At 45.0% G+C, this 19,924-nt stretch overlaps 2 protein-coding genes and 1 long non-coding RNA gene across 12 annotated transcripts in view; 2 read left to right on the top strand and 1 right to left on the bottom strand.

The window, feature by feature from the left end:
- Nucleotides 1-15,179, top strand: part of pld2 (phospholipase D2) — a 30,627-nt gene extending 15,448 nt beyond the window's left edge. For 3 of the 4 annotated variants that reach the window (XM_017460068.3, XM_047151748.2, XM_017460069.3), the window contains exons 3-25: nt 874-1,001; nt 1,194-1,336; nt 1,582-1,675; nt 2,571-2,636; nt 2,779-2,837; nt 2,943-3,077; nt 3,473-3,583; nt 4,197-4,340; nt 5,912-5,995; nt 6,457-6,535; nt 6,664-6,774; nt 6,923-7,120; nt 7,260-7,410; nt 7,499-7,617; nt 7,751-7,864; nt 8,248-8,352; nt 8,992-9,080; nt 9,170-9,283; nt 9,498-9,547; nt 9,630-9,764; nt 10,422-10,575; nt 12,360-12,477; nt 12,585-15,179. In XM_017460068.3, the coding sequence (XP_017315557.1) occupies nt 874-1,001; nt 1,194-1,336; nt 1,582-1,675; nt 2,571-2,636; nt 2,779-2,837; nt 2,943-3,077; nt 3,473-3,583; nt 4,197-4,340; nt 5,912-5,995; nt 6,457-6,535; nt 6,664-6,774; nt 6,923-7,120; nt 7,260-7,410; nt 7,499-7,617; nt 7,751-7,864; nt 8,248-8,352; nt 8,992-9,080; nt 9,170-9,283; nt 9,498-9,547; nt 9,630-9,764; nt 10,422-10,575; nt 12,360-12,477; nt 12,585-12,809 (2,726 nt within the window). In that variant the 3' untranslated portion in view covers nt 12,810-15,179. The remainder of the gene's footprint in view (nt 1-873; nt 1,002-1,193; nt 1,337-1,581; nt 1,676-2,570; nt 2,637-2,778; nt 2,838-2,942; nt 3,078-3,472; nt 3,584-4,196; nt 4,341-5,911; nt 5,996-6,456; nt 6,536-6,663; nt 6,775-6,922; nt 7,121-7,259; nt 7,411-7,498; nt 7,618-7,750; nt 7,865-8,247; nt 8,353-8,991; nt 9,081-9,169; nt 9,284-9,497; nt 9,548-9,629; nt 9,765-10,421; nt 10,576-12,359; nt 12,478-12,584) is intronic. The other variant, XM_047151749.2, reaches the window with a different exon arrangement.
- A 1,127-nt stretch (nt 15,180-16,306) lies between these two features.
- On the bottom strand, nt 16,307-18,724 carry LOC128629342 (uncharacterized). The gene is made up of 3 exons (XR_008393704.1): nt 18,167-18,724; nt 16,525-16,983; nt 16,307-16,432 (listed from the first exon to the last, which is right to left on the bottom strand). It is a non-coding gene; the product is annotated as an uncharacterized LOC128629342 (long non-coding RNA).
- Nucleotides 17,051-19,924, top strand: part of mink1 (misshapen-like kinase 1) — a 32,466-nt gene continuing 29,592 nt past the window's right edge. For 2 of the 7 annotated variants that reach the window (XM_017460064.3, XM_017460065.3), the window contains exon 1: nt 17,063-18,207. In XM_017460064.3, coding sequence (XP_017315553.1) covers nt 18,151-18,207 — 57 coding nt within the window. In that variant the 5' untranslated portion in view covers nt 17,063-18,150. Of the gene's footprint in view, nt 18,208-19,924 lie in introns of all 7 variants that reach the window. The other 5 variants (XR_006981284.2, XM_017460061.3, XM_017460062.3 and 2 more) reach the window with 5 other exon arrangements.

Below are 19,924 nucleotides of genomic sequence, written 5' to 3'. Positions count from 1 at the left end.
CGTCAGAGAGGGTTTTTCTCTCGAAACCTGTGTTTGGACTGGAATTTTACCAGGATGCATGCGTATTTGCCGTGAAACCCACGTTATACAGGACGTGGCACGAAGCAGAATTCCATATAACGAAGCGAAACATTTTTGGTTTGTTTTTTGTTCCCAAATGGGCTGGATTGAGAGCATTATTTCAGAACCTGCTGATCTCCTGAGCTTTTCATACACAATAGACTCTAGAGCTGACGTCAGAACGGTGCGGAAAACGAAACGCTTTTGTTTTCGCGCCAGTTCTGCCTTGTAGAAGCGAGAGGTTTGAGGAGAATGGCCAGACTGGTTCGCGCTGCTACGATAACCTTAAATAAAGATACCCACCTTCTATTTCTCCTGGGGTGGGCAGAAGAGCATCTCCGAACGCACAACACGCCAAACCCTGAGGAGGATGCCCTACCACCGGAAATGACCACATTAGGTTTCACTCCTGTCCGCCGAGAACAGGAATCTGCGGATACGGAGCGCGCAGACTTCCCGAAACTGGACAGTGAAAGATAGGGAGGTTACGAATATGCAAATGATTCATAACCGCCCCCAATCCAAAGCAGTAAACCGTTGTTTTTAAACCTATTCCTTCTGCACGCTTTTAGCCGGTCGACAGGTTTTATTGAATTCGTCAGATTTTTAAAACATAATAATAATAAAGTCATCTTTTTCCAGTCTCAGACGGATCCCCTTGTGTGGAGTCGTGTCGGGAAATGGGGAAATTTTACAGAATGGATCTTTTAAAATGAATCTGTAACGGGACGAGTTCTGTGTCCGTCTCCTCAAGGACCGTGCAGGATGTTTATGAAGTGTACGTGTGGTGGTGATGTTTTTTTTCTTCTTTAGAAGAACGTGCGTTTTTCGTGGTGCATTACCTGAACGATCTGAAGGAAAGGGGCTTGTCTCCGCTGCTTCATAACACGCCCATCACCTGCAGAGTGGAGAACACTGAGAGATATACCACTCGCTCCAAGGTGTGTGTGTGTGTGATTTTTCTGCGGACTCAGCAACGTAGTAGACATAAACATCTACGCCTAGACTTTTGCACAGTTCTGTATAATATGTCATTGTAATGTGATTTCGCAAGGGGGAAAAAAAGTATAAGTCAAATACTCATTGTGTTTGTGTGTGTGTGTGTGTGTGTGTGTGTGTGCGCGCGCGCCCAGGTACGTGTTTGTTCTCTGTATACGGTGCGCCTGACCCATGGCGACTTCACCTGGACCATCAAGAGGAAGTATAAGCATTTCCATGACCTGCATAGAGACCTGTACAAGCACAAGATGATGCTGCAGTTCCTCCCGCTCGGGAGGTGAGCACACTCTCTCTCTCTCTCTCTCTCTCTCTCTCTCACACACACACACACACACACACACACACACACACTCTCAGACACATGTTCAACAGTAGGCTTGTGCTGTGTCAGGCCCTAAAAATCTCAGTATTTTGATTGAATCCATGGACACGATAATTAATGAGGCTGCGTAGCTTTAAGAATCATCCTTATCATATTTTAATGTGTGTGTGTGTGTGTGTGTGTGTGTGTGTGTGGGTCAGGTTTGCCATTCAGAGGCAGCAGCTGGAGAGCATGACCGAGGAGATGCCCTCTCTGCACGGCACCGAGAGAATGGGCAGGACCTCCAGCAAACCGGTACAAACACACAGGCTTGTGATGTATTACTGTATTAGTAACGGTGTATACGATTTCTAATATTAATGAATTGTTTTTGCGATTGTAGTTAAAGATCCTTAACCATGCATCTGTATTTAACTTTATTTATTTATTTATTTATTTATTTATTTATTTATTTATTCGTAAAAGACATTACAAAATTTGATTTTTTTATTTTTTCTTTCTTCATATGCTGCTACACCCTTAAGGGGGATGTGGACAAATTTATTCGTAAATCGTCTACAAGAATCGTGGTGTTTATGAGCATCCGGTTTGCGCGAGGTTAACATATAAGGAGACTTACTAATGTAAACCTCGATCGATTATTTATTTATTTGTTTGTTTATTTATTTATTTATTTATTTTTAGAAGGTCGTGGCACCCTGTAAAAGGAGGACGAGTTCGAGTTTCTGTATCCGCGAACGCGCTGCAGCGGCCGAGCCGCGTCGCTGGACGATCCGGCGCAGGAGACGTGTCCTTTCCCGCGTTTAGTCTCCGTTTTTTTTTTTTTTTTTTTTTTTTTTTCTTGCGAAATATAATCCGCCGCGCCTCGAACACGCCTGGTCGTTTACGGCCGATCGGCGCGAGTACGCGGAAAAAGTCAGCCGTTCGGTTGAACTTTTGTAAATCTGGCGCGAATTTTTTTTTTTTTTAGCTCGTTTTGTCCGACAAACAACTTTTAATCAATCAAAAAAAAAAAAAAAACCCCGATGTAGGTGAGAGCGTTTAGTGTGTAATACTAACTGAATAATCAGATTATTACGATGAAATCTGCTGGTTTTTGGATTATCAGACTTTGTCCAGTTGCTTGAAATGTGTTCACTGGTTTGCAATTGTGTGTGTGTGTGTGTGTGTGTGTGTGTGTGTGCTACAGAAATACCTGGAAGAATACCTAAACAACCTTCTGGAGAACTCCTTCTGCAAAAACTACAGTGGCATGGTGAACACACACACACACACACACACACACACACACACACACACACACACACACACACACTTGTATAACATGTTTGGAACCGCTATTGCGCACACACAATGCACAATGTATTTAATAAACACTTGCTTACGTATGCTCTCAGATGGAGTTCCTCAGCATCAGCCCTCTGTCCTTTATAAAAGATCTTGGACCCAAAGGCCTGTGAGTATGTGTGTGTGTGTGTGTGTGTGTGTGTGTGTGTATTAGAGGGTGCCTATAAATAAGCAACAGGCTGATTTCTTGGCTTTTCTTAAATCTCTCTCACAGGGAGGGATTTATTTTGAAGAGGTCAGGAGGTCACCGGATCCAAGGCATCAACTGCTTCGGCCACCATCAGTTCTGTTTCCGCTGGTCGCAACGCTGGCTTGTGGTCAAGGACTCGTTTCTGCTTTACATGTCCAGGTCTCTCTCTCGCGCTCTCTCTCACACGCGGGACACACTATACTTTCCTCCTTTCTTTTCCATTACGCACCTATATTACTGTACGTTCTGTTCTCTACTCTCTTCCCTGGTCATAATCATATTCACGCCTCTTTCACACTTGTAGCGGTTCTCTCTCTCTCTCTCTCTCTCTCTCTCTCTCTCTCTCTCTCTCTCTCTTTCTCTCCATCAGTAAAAGTCTCCGCTGCTTTCATCCTTGCTCACGGTGCAGTCTCTCTCTGTGTGAAAGGCTGAACGTTGATGATGGTACAAGTCAATAACTTTTAAAGCTTTAACAGACCTTTCCTCAGTTTTCCCCATTTTCTATCATTCAGCTCATTAACCGCTTATTAACGATGGGTCCGTTCTGAACGCAGAGAACGAGGTGTGGTGTCCTTCGTGCTGCTCTTCGACCCCGAGCTGAAAGTTCTGGTGGACCGCAGCTACACGGACACGAAACACGGAGTGTGCATCGAGAACGTCAGCAGGTGTGAAACACGGCCACGCAAAACCGAGAACTCGCCGCCGGCACGTGAACCGCGTAGCCACTCGTACCTTTCCTAAAAGGGTCGAGACGGAAAATCGGCGCGTACACGGTTACGTTCACGAGTTATTCGTTCCGTTGGCGGCTAAGAAGGAAGAAAGTTTTACGCGTAAAACGAATGTACATGGGCACTAACGGTAGTGCTCGAACCCAGTCGAGACCCGTGTCTGCCATAATCACGGCTGGTTTTAAGAAGGATTACCGTAAGTGCGTCCCCTCTCTTGCGAGGGACGGGCGGTGTGCGCTCCTCAGTCTCTTTATCATTGTAGCTTTCTGTAAAAGTTAGTGAGAGGGGACATCTGGGTGTAACAACGTCTGCAAAGTGTACGCGTCACGTCTTCGCAGAAACAAGATAGATTATTATTATTATTTTTTTTTTTTTGTGAGACGGAATATTAGTGAGTCTGGTGAGAACTAGCTTGTTTCATAACTAGGACGTTCCACAGCTACGAGCATATACATTGTATATGGTTCTTTTGAAAGAATCTCACGTATTTATGAAGGATTGTTCTGATAGTGTTTGGGAAGCTAACGTGTGTGTGTGTGTGTGGTTACAGGAAGCTGATCATTAAGTGTAATAGCTACAGGCAGGCCCAATGGTGGAGTCATGAGATACAGCGTCTGTCTGAACATTGCGATTTCCTCAAGACTCACCGCTTCGACGGCTTCGCCCCTCCCAGACCCAACTCCCTCACCAAATGGTACATCTCCTTAGCATGCTCCTTTTATTATCATTTATACTATACTTCTCGCTTCATATCTATACGACAGACACACATACAGGTATCAGCATGTGCGTGTATACTTAGAATTAAAATTGTAGCTTTAATTAAGTGCATGCTTCAGTGTACAGGTATATGTGCATATATGATTTGGTTTATAGTGATGTAATCTAGAGGAAAAACTACAGTATAACCAAGTAAAACCTTTGGCTTTGGGGTTGTAGTAAAAAAAACAAAATGGTGTTAGTCTGATGAATAGTGTTTAATGGTCCCGGGGCATTTTCAGTTCTGGCTCAGTATCTGGCAGTCATCCGGCTTCAAAGTATCCTCAGTGATGCTGAGAGCTGTTTACAGAAAGGCAGCGCAGAAGACGATGAAGGATTTAGTGACGGTCGGTGGAAAACCGTTACGGCGCTAGATTTGAGAAAGTCGGTAGTATGTCAGAACAACATTAGTGCCATTGTGCAAGTCCCTGTGAAGCACAGTGACGGATTGTGACCGTCTTGGTCTGGCAGCCAAAGATGTGAGGAATCTGGCGAAGAAAGAAATCAGTGGCGTGATCTATGCTGAGAAACTGGAAGTCTGCCAATGGGACACTTTTAACTGAAATGGCTACTTCAGAGCCCGGAGCTAAGTACGACAGAAGCTTCTGGGGTCCAAAAAAAAATGACTGCTGCATTTCTGCATCCTCACGCCCGGCATGGGAAATTCCTCAGTTCTTACTTCTTGCTACTTTCGTACTGGTGCATTTATTCTAGCATTGTAATGCGTCTTCAGTATGTTTTAAACATCATTTTCTCGCTTGGCCTTTGACACAGGACATTTTACTTGCACACAGAGTTAATCAACAAGTTCACTGCTGCAGGGTTTTTAAGCGCGCACACACACACACACACACATGGAAGGTTTATATAAGTTCACAGAATGGCTGACTGATAAGACTGGGAAAATACAGAGGACGGCAAAGAGGGAGGAAGAGGGCTCTTGGTGTAACCCTTGACCTTTTGTCTCTGCAAAATATGCAGTAAGAGAGGCGACTAATGAAGAAGCTGATATGTAAGATCTGTTAAAACCAGTACTACTACTACAAATACGGAAACATAAGAAACGTGACATTTACTCACAAGTATATAAGTAAATACTTTTATACATACTTGCCTGCTTACAAGTACACCAGCGAATTCTACAGGGAAATGTCAGGATCTCTGTCTGTGAACTGAATCTGAAGAGGAAGTGAGTCACGCAGCAAGACAACGACCCTAAGCACACGAGTCGTTCTACCAAAGAACGGTTAAAGAAGAATAAAGTGAATGTTTTGGAACGGCCGAGTCAAAAACACCAGATACTGAAAGCAAAAGTTCACATATTTATACCACATATGGATCATTTTCCTCAATATTTTTGTCTCATTTGTTTAATTGGGTTCTGATCTGATGATGTTTTCGGTCATGTGTCCGCATTCTCTCTTGGTGTTGAGATGTAGAAGAGTTTAGTTTCTGTCAGTGACGTTGTTAAAGATGGAGTGAGCGACTGATGGATTTGATTGACAGGTACGTGAACGGGAGTGGGTATTTCTCAGACCTGGCGGACGCACTGGAGAAGGCGGAGGAGGAGATCTTCATCACTGATTGGTGGTCAGTACGCACTCAATGCACACAGTGCCAGTTTAGAGTAGTTTAGTTTTTGTGCTGTTATTGTTGCCATAGTTCAGTGCTGATGTTTGTTACAGAACAGATTCTACTTACTCTGTCAGACCTGGAAAATTAAATGTCAGTATAAGTCACGTGGCAAGTGGCTTATTATTACTGTTGGAAAGTAGATTTCCATTGTAGACATGCTGCTGATAGCTTGGACCTCCTGTGTATTTTGTGTGCACCTTCTATTACATTTATCAATCTAGATCGTTCCAGTTATATTGATTTATCTTGGACTCCTTATCTTATCTTCACAGCTTTTGGGGTTTTTACGTTTTTGTCCTGTCCAGTTTTAAATTGGTTTAAATTCCTGGGCTTTGAGATCTGACTCTGCGTTGTGAGCTTTGTGGTCGGGGGATTAATTGCTGTTTCGTGTTCGTCCTCTCTCCGTTTTCTCTCAGGTTAAGTCCCGAGGTTTACCTCAAGCGTCCAGCAAGGGGGACGTACTGGCGTCTGGACCAGATCCTCAAACGCAAAGCCGTAAGCAGCAGATTTGTGCTTTGAGTAAATCAATAATGAGACAGTGAATGGAAGTTCCTTTTGGTTTCTTCCCTCATTGTGGGTGTGTGTGTGTGTGTGTGTGTGTGTGTGTGTGTGTGTGTTTTCAGGAGCAAGGTGTGAAGGTGTGTGTGCTGTTGTATAAAGAGCTCGAGCTGGCCCTGGGCATTAACAGCGAGTACAGTAAGAGGACCCTCATGGACCTGCACCCAAATATCAAGGTGTGAACCCTACACAAAACACACTACACTATACTAAGACTTTTTATTTATTTATTTATTTATTTATTTTAAATGAATGAATCCCTCTTGTTCGTTTATTTGTTTGTAGTGATGTTAATTTATGATTGTTTATCTTGCTGTTGCCTAGGTTATGCGTCATCCCGACCACGTGGCCTCCGTCATCTTCCTGTGGGCCCACCATGAGAAGATGGTGGCCATCGACCAATCGGTGGCCTTCGTGGGCGGGCTGGACCTTGCCTTCGGGAGATGGGACGACAGTAATTACAGGTTGTTTGACGTCATGGAATCGCAAACAGCCAATCACAGTGCACGCTCAGTTCCGGAGGTGGCTATGACTTATGACTAGCAATTAAAAAAAATAAATAAAACCTATATCATGGATTATAGTATATGCTCTGTTTTGTATTGTGCATCTCTCTCTCTCTCTCTCTCTCTCTCTCTCTCTCTCTCTCTCTCTCTCTCAGACTGAAGGGGAGGATGTTCCTCTTGCTGGCGGAGAGGCTGGAGAAGCTTGCGATGAGGTGGATTTGAGCTGTAACATGCTGTTATGGTTGGGAAAAGACTATAGCAACTTCATCCAGAAGGACTGGACACAGCTGGACCAGCCTTTCCAAGGTACCACCAAGCACTATTTGAGTTGTGCTAGCATGCGTGCAGGAGTATACGTATTGTAGTAGCAGTAGTAATGTATTTTCTCACTCAGACAACGTGGACCGGACGCACGTGCCTCGCATCCCGTGGCGCGACCTCGGAGTGGCGGTTCATGGGAAGGCAGCCAGGGACCTGGCACGCCACTTTATCCAGCGCTGGAACTTCACTAAGGTCAGAGGTCAAGCTTAATGAAGCCTAGTATTACATATGCACTAGGGTTTAAATGACGTAATGATGTGTGTGTGTGTGTGTGTGTGTGTGTGTGTGTGTGTGTGTGTGTGTGTGTGTGCTGCCGTTTTTTCAGAATTTTAAGAAAAAGTATAAAGCCACATTTTACCCGTACCTGCTGCCCAAGAGTCACACTACTGCCGATGAGCTTCCTTTCACCGTGCCTGGAACGGCCAAAGCATCTGTACAGGTATACACACACACACACACACACACACACACACACACACACACACACGAGAGACTGGATACGTGCCCAAAAATATTTTAATATCCTCAGTAATCAAACACTAATTACACTGTTACACTAACACTGAGCTCCTCAGATGACCTAACTAATATCTAGAACAGGGGGGACTGAGAAATTAACTTTCAGCCAATAAGAACAAGGATTTTCTTTCTTTCTTTCTTATTTTTTTTTTTTACTTAGTTACGTATGTTTGCAGTTATATTTAGAGCCTCGTTTGAGGAAAAATAATTTGACAAATTAATTATCGCTCTTCTTTAAAAAATGTAATCGTCTCTCTTTTCTTCTTTTTTCCCTCTTTTTTTCCCCTCGTTCTCCATCGCCAGGTGCTTCGCTCGGTGGATCACTGGTCAGCCGGGACATGCGAATGTTCCATCCATAAAGCATATGTAGACATCATTGAGAACAGCCAGCACTACATTTATATAGAGGTAACACACACACACACACACACACACTTTCACCTACACTTACATACAGACGACGTGCCTCCTTCCCTGGGACTGATGTACAGAAGACGCGCCTGCTTGCCCATCACTGACATACAGAAGACACGCCTCCTTCCCCGTCACTGACGTACAGAAGACACGCCTCCTTCCCCGTCACTGACGTACAGAAGACACGCCTCCTTCCCCGTCACTGACGTACAGAAGACACGCCTCCTTCCCCGTCACTGACGTACAGGAGACGCGCCTCCTTCCCCGTCACTGACGTACAGGAGACGCGCCTCCTTCCCCGTCACTGACGTACAGGAGACGCGCCTCCTTCCCCGTCACTGACGTACAGGAGACGCGCCTCCTTCCCCGTCACTGACGTACAGGAGACGCGCCTCCTTCCCCGTCACTGACGTACAGGAGACACGCCTCCTTCCCCGGGACTGACGTACAGAAGACACGCCTCCTTCCCCGGGACTGACGTACAGAAGACACGCCTCCTTCCCCGTCACTGACGTACAGAAGACACGCCTCCTTCCCCGTCACTGACGTACAGAAGACACGCCTCCTTCCCTGTCACTGACGTACAGATACAGAGTCTTGATGGTATGACAGTGTTATGTTTGTTCTCCTCAGAATCAGTTCTTCATTAGCTGTGGTGAGTCTGTTAAAAACAGCAACAGCATAGGAGACGCTATTGTCAAGAGGATCCTGCAGGCACACAGGTGTGTGTGAGTGCGTGTGTGTCGGCATGCAGAGTTTTTTCATTTGCTGTTCAGTCGTCTAAACTAAAGGTGTGTGTGTGTGCGTGCAGTGAGAAGCAGAAGTACAGAGTGTTTGTGGTGATTCCTCTCCTGCCTGGATTTGAGGGAGACATCAGTGAGGGAGGAGGCAACGCCATCCGGGCTATACTGCACTTTACATACAGGTACACACTCTTCCTGTACTTCCTGTTTCTCTCCCTTTCTGGACTTCGTTGTGCTTTTTTTTACTTTCGTAATGTCATGTCATTCTTTCATCACCTCTGTGTCTTGTATTTTATTTTTTTCCTTTCATTACCTCTTTGTCTTGTCATATTCTTGCATATGGACTCTCTCATGGTGGTGACGGACGTTTTAGATTTTTTTTTCTTTGTTTTTCAGGACAATCAATCGTGGCAAGAACTCTATTCTATCCCGCCTCAAGGAACAGAGTAAGTGTGTGTTCTCCTAATCTCAGCCAGTCAATATTGCTCACTGTGATCATCATGACCACTGTTCCTTCTCACGCTCCAGTGCAGGACGAATGGACGCAGTACATCTCTCTGTGTGGCGTGCGCACGCACTCCGAGCTCGGCCACACACCCATCTCTGAGCTCATCTACGTCCACAGCAAGGCGCTGATCGCCGACGACCGCCGCTACATCATTGGTGAGACCTTTCACATCGACCGTCCTTAAATTCCTTCCTCTTTACCGCCTACGGTAAGGAAAACATTACATTTGTCGCCATCTTGTGGACTATCCTGGTTTAAACCACAGTTTATCCTAGTTTAAACCACAAAATGTCTTCTTTTTTTTTAATATATATATATATATATATATATATATATATATATATATATATATATATATATATATATATAAAATATATATATATATATATATATATATATATATATATATATAAAATATATACTGTTTTATTCCTCTTATACCACAGCAGTTTGCCAATGATTACAATTTTCATATTACTTAAACAACAAACTGTCATACTTTTTATCCATTTCTACTTACACTTAATGTTGTTCAAAAGTGCTGACACTGGAGACTCCTTCCGAAAACTTCCAAAAATAACAAACCAATTTCTCCGAATATGTGGCATGCCCATCATCCATGTCCCTGTGAATGAGCAGTTACTATAGAAACAATAACGTAGCGATATAAACGAGAGCATTAATATAAAACTGATTTGCCGAATTGCTGCCGGAACTACCCTCAGGGTCGCTCTTGTCGAAAATCAAGCCACGGGTTCTGACCAATCAGAATCAAGAATTGTGAAAACAGCACTCTAAATGTCATCCGTCAGGTTCGGCCAACATTAACGACAGGAGCATGATGGGATATCGGGACAGTGAGCTGGCCGTGCTGGTGGAGGACGAGGAGAGGGTTCCGTCCCGAATGAACGGAGAAGAGTATGAAGCTGGGCCTCTCGCGCTCGCTCTGCGGAAGGAGTGCTTCAGGTGTGTGTGTGTGTGTGTGTGTGTGTGTGTGTGTGTGTGTGTGTGTGTGTGTGCTTAGTAATCTAAAGCCACTCGATAGCCCACATGCACAAAGTGTGACAAGAAGTAATTCCTTCTTCTAGAAAACAGCCTGGTCATTAGGGCAGTGCATAAATAAAGTGATGCTAAGGTCCAGTGTTTTCAACAGCTTCCTTCCTTCCTGTCTGAGTGTATTTTAAGGGTAGATCTGAAAGTGGACGCGTCCCTGTCGAGTTCTACATTATTTTTAACATCTTGACATTTGTTCTCCTTCTACGGTGGCCGGCGATTTTTATCTACTTGGATACGAAAACTTTTGAACAGGATGATCGGGGTAAATTGTTATTATTTTGTCTTCTGGGAAACATGTAAATATCTTATGTAGCTTCTGACGTGCGGTACTAAATGAACAACAAACCAAAAAAAAAAGATCTTTTTTAAATAAAATAATTTACACCGGTCATCCTGTTCAAAAGTTTACACCCCCCTGGCTTATTATTATTATTATTATTATTATTAACATTTTGCGGATTCTGCTAGGGGTATGTAAATTTATGAGCACAGCTGTACACTCGTGCAGCATCAGTCCTCACGTCACAGAGTGGCTCTATAGAAAAGGAGGGAAAGTTCCGGAAAAACGCATGAATCTTGGGTAAACACGCAGATTGATGCATCTCAATAGCTTTATTGTGTGAGAGTGTGTGTGTGTGTGTGTGTGTGTGTGTGTGTGTGTGTGAGAGAGAGAGAGTGAGAGCGTGCCATGCCTCATCTACCATCTTTTCTTACTTCCTCTTCTCTCTCTCACTGTGTGTGTGTGTAGCAATTTGTGGTTGGCACGCTGTGTTCTGTACTGTCAGCTCTCCGTTGCTACGGGAAACGGTGCATTTCTGCAGCACCTTCCTCAGCATGACGAGAGATCACAGCTAGGTTTGGGAGGTGACCTTCCGTGTGTGTGTGTACTGTACTGTATGCTGTGTAGGAGGTTTTTGAAACTCTGAGGTACAAGAATGAGATTATACACACACACACACACCTGAGGAGGTTTACATTACATTTGGTTCTACTGCTGAATTCTGGGATGTGTTTGCTCAGGACGTTGGTGTTGATTCATCTTCTGCTACACACTCCAGTCATGAGGCTTGTCGAGGAGCCACAGAAACACTTTTGCACGTCTCGAATCCATTTACGTCCGCTACATCAGACCTTCCTGTGCACTTCCTCATCGCCTGTTCTGTAGTAAACATGGCCGCCGGATCGAGCAGTGAGATTTCGCAAAAACCGTATTTCATTTCCTTGAACTCGGAAGCGAAGCACAGGACACGCAGGGCTTCCACACGCTCGGGAAGAACCTGGAACTCCGTACACTAGTCGTGTTTCCCACTAGTCGTGGGAAACAACTAAAACATCTGGATAAATGAGCGTGGAAAGGCGGGATGAGAGAGATGTACAGAGTCGCACGTTTAAACAGCCTGTTACATGGAAAGGAGGAGATATTAGTGTGTGATCTCAATTTCTTCTCTCTCTCTCTCCGTCTCACTGTCTTTCGATGTCCCTCTTTGTCTCCGTCTTGTTCTCCATGTCTCTGTCGTTCTGTCTCCTTTCTCTCTTTTTTTCTTTCCATGATTCCTCTCTCTGTCTCGCTGTCTTTCTTTTGCTCTCTTTCTCACGGTTTCCCTCTCTCTGTCTCTCACTTGTTGTTCTGATTCCCTCTCTCTCTCTCTCTCTCTCTCTCTCTCTCTCTCTCTCTCTCTCTCTCTCTCTCTCAGGGTCCTGCTGGGGGCCGATTCCGACCCCGCAGTAGATATCGACGACCCAGTCAGCGATAATTTCTTCACCGAGGTGTGGAACAATATTGCCCGTTCAAATGCCTCCGTCTATGAAAGGGTGAGTACGACGACGTGAACGATATGAAGGAAAACTATGGAAACATTCTAGTTGGGGGGAAAATGGGGGACTCTATGCTACAACTCCCTCCTCCTCTCGCTCCGCAGGTTTTCCGGTGCCTTCCATCAGACTCGATCCACAACCTGCGCGAGCTGCAGGAACACGTCAGCACGGTCGCTTTGGCCCAGAACGACCCGGAGACGGCGGCCGAGGAGGTGCGCGCCATCCGCGGCATCCTCGTCCACTTCCCCCTGCACTTCCTGTGCGAGGAGAATCTGCTTCCTCCAGCCGTCAGCAAAGAGGGGATGGTTCCTCTGGACGTCTGGACATAGCGGTCTAGCGGACCGCAAAACACCCCCCCACCCCCCACCCCATAAATAAATAAATAAATAACACAGACACTAATCCGGACACTAATATTTGCTCTGTAATCGCCATTTTGGCGAGATAGTGGACCAAAGTGTTTCCTGTCTGTGGTAATGTGCTGGAGGATCTGGCTTGGCGGTCGGAAAGCGATTAGCCGAACTGAACTGAAGTGTAGTGACTCATGTGTCTCTCTGCGGGAGCAAGAGGAAGTGTTTGAGCACTCTCCTGCAGAGGATTTCGTTCAAAATGGCTCGGTGGAAGCTGGAGAGAGTCGGGCTGCTGTAGATTTGTAAAATGGCGGGGTGTGTGTGAGTGTGAGAGAGAGAGAGAGAGAGAGAGAGAGAGGAGTGTTTATAGATGAAATGATCAGGACAGAACGTACATTTTGTGTTGCGGTGGCGTGTAGGCGGACTGCACCACTTTCACAACCTCTTTTCCTATATCTCGTCTTTTTTTGTGTTGTGTGTGGTGTTTTTTTTTTTTTTTTTTTTAAAGCCTCTCTCTCTTTCTCTTTGGTGCTACACCTCCCGGTGCGGTGCCAGCAGATCTGTGCGAACATTTGCGGTTGTTATGGTGACAGGTAAAAAAGAGCCGACCGCGAGAGAGAGATGGAAGAGCAGGCACGAGAGAGGAAGTGTAGATAAATAACAGGGATGCGGCAAGCAGGGGATAGGTTTGAAAACGGTTAATGAGGAGAGGGAATGATGGAGGGATTGTTTTAAAGGATGTTAAGGAGTAGGGGTGTGCAGGGGAAGTCTGATCTCTGCAATAATATCCCTCCCCCTGGGAATTCTGGTTATGTAATCCAGTTGTTCTCAAACTTGGTTTGTTTGTGAAGCGCCGAGAGAAGCGAACCTGGCCAGCGCCCCGCGTTTAACCACGCGTTCATACTGCTTATGTGATGCTGTAATTGACTCCCACTTAAAGGAATATCCACCGTCTGTCAACCTAACGTCTGTCCACGGCGTCGTCACCATGGACGAGAATTTCGAAAGGTTTCGCCGTACCGAGGAGAGCGCGACAGACCTCGCCGAGACTCACGACTAACGGGGCAGTAGTTTAGAAATGTGCAACCATACGACACGAATTTAAAAAACCGCCGCCGTTACACTCGTACGGTAACGCTGAGCTGAGACGGACGCCAGAAAGTCCGAAGATCCGAAGCTCTTTAATCCAACTGTCAAACGAATTATCGGGGGGGTTCGACAGTAGTCCCGGTTACTTACCGTACCATCCCAAAACGATGGTCGGTGACGCACAAACCCCAAATTCTTCCGATCACCATCATCGGTCGTCCCAAGCCTACTCGGGGTCGCGTCGACTTCAGTCAGGCTGATCGTTTGTGTGTCTTTTCGGGAAGGCGAACCAACTAAACAAAAATTCTCAGGCGGGTACAATCAAAAACCCGAACTGCACGATCGATCGCACTGCACGTCTCTCGAGAGAACTCGAGGGATGTAGCGGAGGTCGAGGAACTCTCAGAGCCACAGTTCAAACACCACACTGATCCTGCTGACATTTCAACATCTCGGTATTTTATTTTTATTATTTTCTCCAGTATATCCAGGGGCAAAACGTCTGGTTTAGGTCACGCCCACTCCGGGTATAAATCAGAATGCGAATATTTGGAGCACTAACTAATATAAACTAGACGCAGGATACTATGGAAAGCTCACACTACTAACACTCATAGGTGGTCTAGTATTTGACGGAAGTAATGTGGGTACTACTATATTACACCGTATGCTCATTAGTAGACCACATGGTTATAAAACATAGACCACCCATGGAATATGCGTACTACCGTACTAAAACCACATCCAGGTATACCAAGTCGAATGCAAATATATTCTGACATTCCATTCATACTAGTAGTTTCAGTCGAAGACTCTCTCTGTTTTACAATGTTTATTGTGTGTTACTGACATTTTTGTTTTTTGTCATCTCTTAGTGTTTATCAGTATACGAGTTTCATCTGTCACTTTTTAAAGTTTATAGATGGTTAGTGCAATAGCTGTATACTCTACCTGAAAATTACTATCTGATTTTTTTTTTATGAACTTTTATGGTGGTATATTTTTGTATGCTGTGTTCTTCCTTCTTTTTCCTAAATGGTAGATATTTTAGCAGAACCCTATGCAGATTCTAAAGTAGAGTTCTCACTCATAATTTTGCACCTCACTGATACTGAAAACAGTACCGACGTGATATTTGGATGTGCTGACACTTTTTGTTGTCGTTGTTGTTGTTGTTTGGCTAGCTAGTCAACAGACGACTTGACCGACTAGCCGCTGCTAGACCGGCAACATGTTCCAAATAAAATAACATCAACCTTTCCTAAAGTCTTTGTCGTTTCTTCTCGTTTTCGATCCAGGATAAATACTTTTCAGCACACGGGACATCACTGGCCGGCTCCCTGAATGTCGCGTACCACAGAATGCAAAATTCCGCACGCTGTCAGGATTCAGAGTTAGAAAACGTTGCGCTTCGTGAAGATCTCCGGGTCGGTTTTTAAAACGTTTTAAAGGAGGAGTCTGTCATTTTTAAAAATTTTTTTAAAAAATTTTTTATAGAGCCTTCTATACAGCCTTCAAGGCGAATTACCGTTGCAGAGAAAACCCTGACACGCCCCTGATTTTCAGCCTCGCAATTGTTGAAATGATGTGCGCCTCCTGAGTGGCCTTTTAAAGAGAGAGAGACAGTGTGGCTCTAATTTCTGGGCCGAAAATAAAAAGTAAACGGAAGCCTGAAACGAAGAAACTCGTGCCGTCACTTGCATGTCAATGTTATGAATTATAGCCTACCTTTTGAAAATATCTTCAGCATTACAGTATACGATGATTATGGGTCTTGAGATGTTTCGGAAAAATTTCGAACCGCACCTTTAAACGTTCAACTTCTTTTTATTTGTTTATTTATTTTTCGATCAAAATTGATTATTGTAATGCGTTCCTTGATGAAATATGTTGGAGTTTTGGTATTATTGTTTTTGTTGTCCTGACTTGATACCTTGTACAACAACCGTTGCCGCGTTTAAATTCAAAGAGTCGTACTTGTCAGGACATGGGCACTAATTTAAGTCCACAAGTCATATAAATAAACTAATCGTTTATAAAGTTAACCAAGCTGTACTTCTGGAGGAATTCCAAACGACTCCCTATAGGATAATTAGTGCACTGCATATCTCTATGTGCACTTAATACAGGGGGCAGGGAGTTTAGGATTCGGCCCTTTTCCAACAAGCTGCTCGGATAGTTATTCTACATGATTACATCCTGGAATTTTAGTCATTAATTTTTTTTTTTACTTTTTTTTTTATTATAAGCAACAAAACATTTAATGTCGTAACAAGCCCTTGAAGTGAGTTTTTTTCTCTCTCTCTTCTTTTCCTTCTCCTCCGGGTGCGTTCGATTCCAGAAATGTTAGAGTCGACTCGAGTCCAGTTCCGGTTGTTGGTGATCAGTGAAGTAGATTCTAAGAATCGATTCCTCCGAATAATTATGTAGACTCTAGGAATCGATTCCACACAGCGGTTTTCTGTTGAGGGACATGAGGACAATATGCACTGATATAGTCCTGGGATCAGGATCTGCCATGTGTAAAAAAAAAAAAAAAAAAACCTCAGTGTTTATATTAACGCACATCATACTAATTAACGGTGTAAATGACAGTAGATCTTACCTTGCTGCTATTTCAACATTCATAATGTACTGTACCTCCAACAACATACACTAAGACCAAAAGTTTGTGGACAGCTGACTGTCACACCTGTATGTACTTATCGAACATGTTCCGGTCCAGATTTAGTACTGTTCTTCCTTTATAATAATATATAATCCACTCTTCTGGGAAGGCTTCTCGTTAGATTTTGTAGCGTGGCTGTGGGGATTTGTGATGGTAGTGAGATCAGGCGTTGATGGGGTGTAGTCGGTGTTCCGGTTCACCCTGAAGGTGTTTAGTGGGGTTGACACTCGGGTTCTTCCACTCCAGCCTTGGCAGACGATGTGTCTGGAACATGTCCGGGCCGTTTAGTTGACAGTAAAATGTCAGAAAAACGTCCCACAGACAAGCGTACAGTTGTGTGCTTCAGACAGTTGGGGGACGGAACACATACGGGTGTGATGGTCAGGTGTCCACAAACTTAAAAAAACAAAAAAATTCAGAATGCTAAGACATTTTTGTTAGTAAGTAAGCAAATTTGCTTTATGTAGCACATTTAAACACAACAAAGCTGAACAGAGTAAGACAAAATAAAACCAAATAGAGACAGACAATAAACAACAGTGAAATGAGATTAAAACGACCGGGAGAAGAGAGAACACTTTCAGCCTGCTGTTGTAATAAATTCTACATGTTAGAATAGAATAGCAAAGCCTCGGAGTCGACTCTCGATTGTTCCGAAACCCGGAATCGGAGAATCGACTCATTTCGGGATCGACTCCCAGCACTGGCGCGCGTGCGTGCGCGCTCTCGCGCTCATATCGCCTTGACGGAAGGAGCGAAAGTTTCCACATAAACACTCCTGCTGCTTTTTTTTTCGGCGACGTTTCCGATTCGACATGTTTGTTGTTAAGCCGCTTGGACGACGCGAACGACTGCAACGAGCCCGTAAATGCGACTAGAAAGCTCGTGTGTGTGTGAGTGCGTGGGAAGCTGCAGCGTTAAACGGCGGATTTTGACGACGCCGATGCGGACTTGCCCCGGTGTTTATTAGCTCAGCTAGCCTGCGACTTAACTTCTTTTCGTGGACGTCAGTAGTGGATTTTCAGGACCGGGAGGAGGAAGGGCACGGCGACACTTTGCGAATTTAAAAACAAACCAAAAAAACGACGTTTTAAATTATATACATATATATTTTTAATAACCAGTGTGGGAAACATGAGCGGCAAACGGGAGCTCGATAGTATCAGTAATACCGGAGATGTGACTCGACATGAGCGGCGCCTCGAGCTCCAGGCGCGCTGCGACGCAATCTGAGGGATTAGCCACAGTGCTAACGGTTTCGTACACCGCGTACACAGGCCTGGATAAACAAACAGCGCTTCATTTTCACCAATTCTCTCTCGCACACACTCTCACACACTCATGCCCTTTACAGTCCACAATTTACGTAAAAAATCGGCGTTAATTTTCCTCACTTAGCCTAGCATTACGCAGTCCAGCCGTCACATTACCGAGCCGCAGACTCTAATGGGACCTGAGAAGTTTTTTTGAGACGCGTTTTTTTCCCCCTCTTGTTCACGGTTTGGACATAAAGACGGTTTTATTCTATTCAGGCGCTGACACGGACACAACTTGGACAAAAACATGTCGGAAAACGCACCTACACGGAGTCTGGATGAGATCGACCTGGCGGCTCTGAGGGTGAGAGGCTGCTGGAATTCACTCTGGATAAATATGTGCAGTAGTAATAACAGTGAGGAGGATGATGCATGTCCACGTTACAGTGTAATCCCAAGTATTAAGACACGCATGCCGAGGCAGTGACACTGCAGACATGTTTAGGTTGTGCTGTTTTATAATGAAACCTGTTTGCTCTGGTTGATCTGAATTTGTATCTTTGTCCTGCAGGTGACGTTTGTCTGGTTTTTCTGGTCATGATTAGGCCTGTGCCTTTGTTTTGGTACGACTGGGCCTGTGCATTTGCACATTTGTGCACTTGGGCTTCGTTATGATCCTCCCTATGTGCACTAGTGCTTCGTTATGATCCTCCTCGTGTGCACTTGGGCTTCGTTATGATCCTCCCTATGTGCACAAGTGCTTCCTTATGATCCTCCCTATGTGCACTAGGGCTTCGTTATGATCCTCCCTATGTGCACTTGGGCTTCGTTATGATCCTCCCTATGTGCACAAGTGCTTCGTTATGATCCTCCTCGTGTGCACTTGGGCTTCGTTATGATCCTCGCTATGTGCACTAGGGCTTCGTTATGATCCTCGCTATGTGCACTAGTGCTTCGTTATGATCCTCCTCGTGTGCACTTGGGCTTCGTTATGATCCTCCCTATGTGCACAAGTGCTTCGTTATGATCCTCCTCGTGTGCACTTGGGCTTCGTTATGATCCTCCTCGTGTGCACTAGGGCTTCGTTACGATCCTCCTCGTGTGCACTTGGGCTTCGTTATGATCCTCGCTATGTGCACTAGGGCTTCGTTATGATCCTCGCTATGTGCACTAGTGCGTCGTTATGATCCTCCCTATGTGCACAAGTGCTTCGTTATGATCCTCCCTATGTGCACTTGGGCTTCGTTATGATCCTCCCTATGTGCACTAGTGCTTCGTTATGATCCTCCCTATGTGCACAAGTGCTTCGTTATGATCCTCCCTATGTGCACTTGGGCTTCGTTATGATCCTCCTCGTGTGCACTAGGGCTTCGTTATGATCCTCCTCGTGTGCACTAGGGCTTCGTTATGATCCTCCTCGTGTGCACTAGGGCTTCGTTATGATCCTCCTCGTGTGCACTAGGGCTTCGTTATGATCCTCCTCGTGTGCACAAGTGCTTCGTTATGATCCTCCCTATGTGCACTTGGGCTTCGTTATGATCCTCCCTATGTGCACAAGTGCTTCGTTATGATCCTCCCTATGTGCACAAGTGCTTCGTTATGATCCTCCCTATGTGCACTTGGGCTTCGTTATGATCCTCCCTATGTGCACTAGTGCTTCGTTATGATCCTCCCTATGTGCACTTGGGCTTCGTTATGATCCTCCTCGTGTGCACTAGGGCTTCGTTATGATCCTCCTCGTGTGCACTAGGGCTTCGTTATGATCCTCCTCGTGTGCACTAGGGCTTCGTTATGATCCTCGCTATGTGCACTAGGGCTTCGTTATGATCCTCGCTATGTGCACTAGGGCTTCGTTATGATCCTCCCTATGTGCACTAGGGCTTCGTTATGATCCTCCCTATGTGCACTAGGGCTTCGTTATGATCCTCCCTATGTGCACTAGGGCTTCGTTATGATCCTCCCTATGTGCACTAGGGCTTCGTTATGATCCTCCCTATGTGCACTAGGGCTTCGTTATGATCCTCCCTATGTACACTTGGGCTTCGTTATGATCCTCCCTATGTGCACAAGTGCTTCGTTAT

This window comes from Ictalurus punctatus, chromosome 28 (genome assembly GCF_001660625.3).
Source record: "Ictalurus punctatus breed USDA103 chromosome 28, Coco_2.0, whole genome shotgun sequence".
In the NCBI taxonomy this organism is placed as follows: Eukaryota; Metazoa; Chordata; class Actinopteri; order Siluriformes; family Ictaluridae; genus Ictalurus; species Ictalurus punctatus.
Note: the sequence above shows the minus strand (reverse complement) of the source record. Positions and strands in the feature narration are given on the sequence as shown.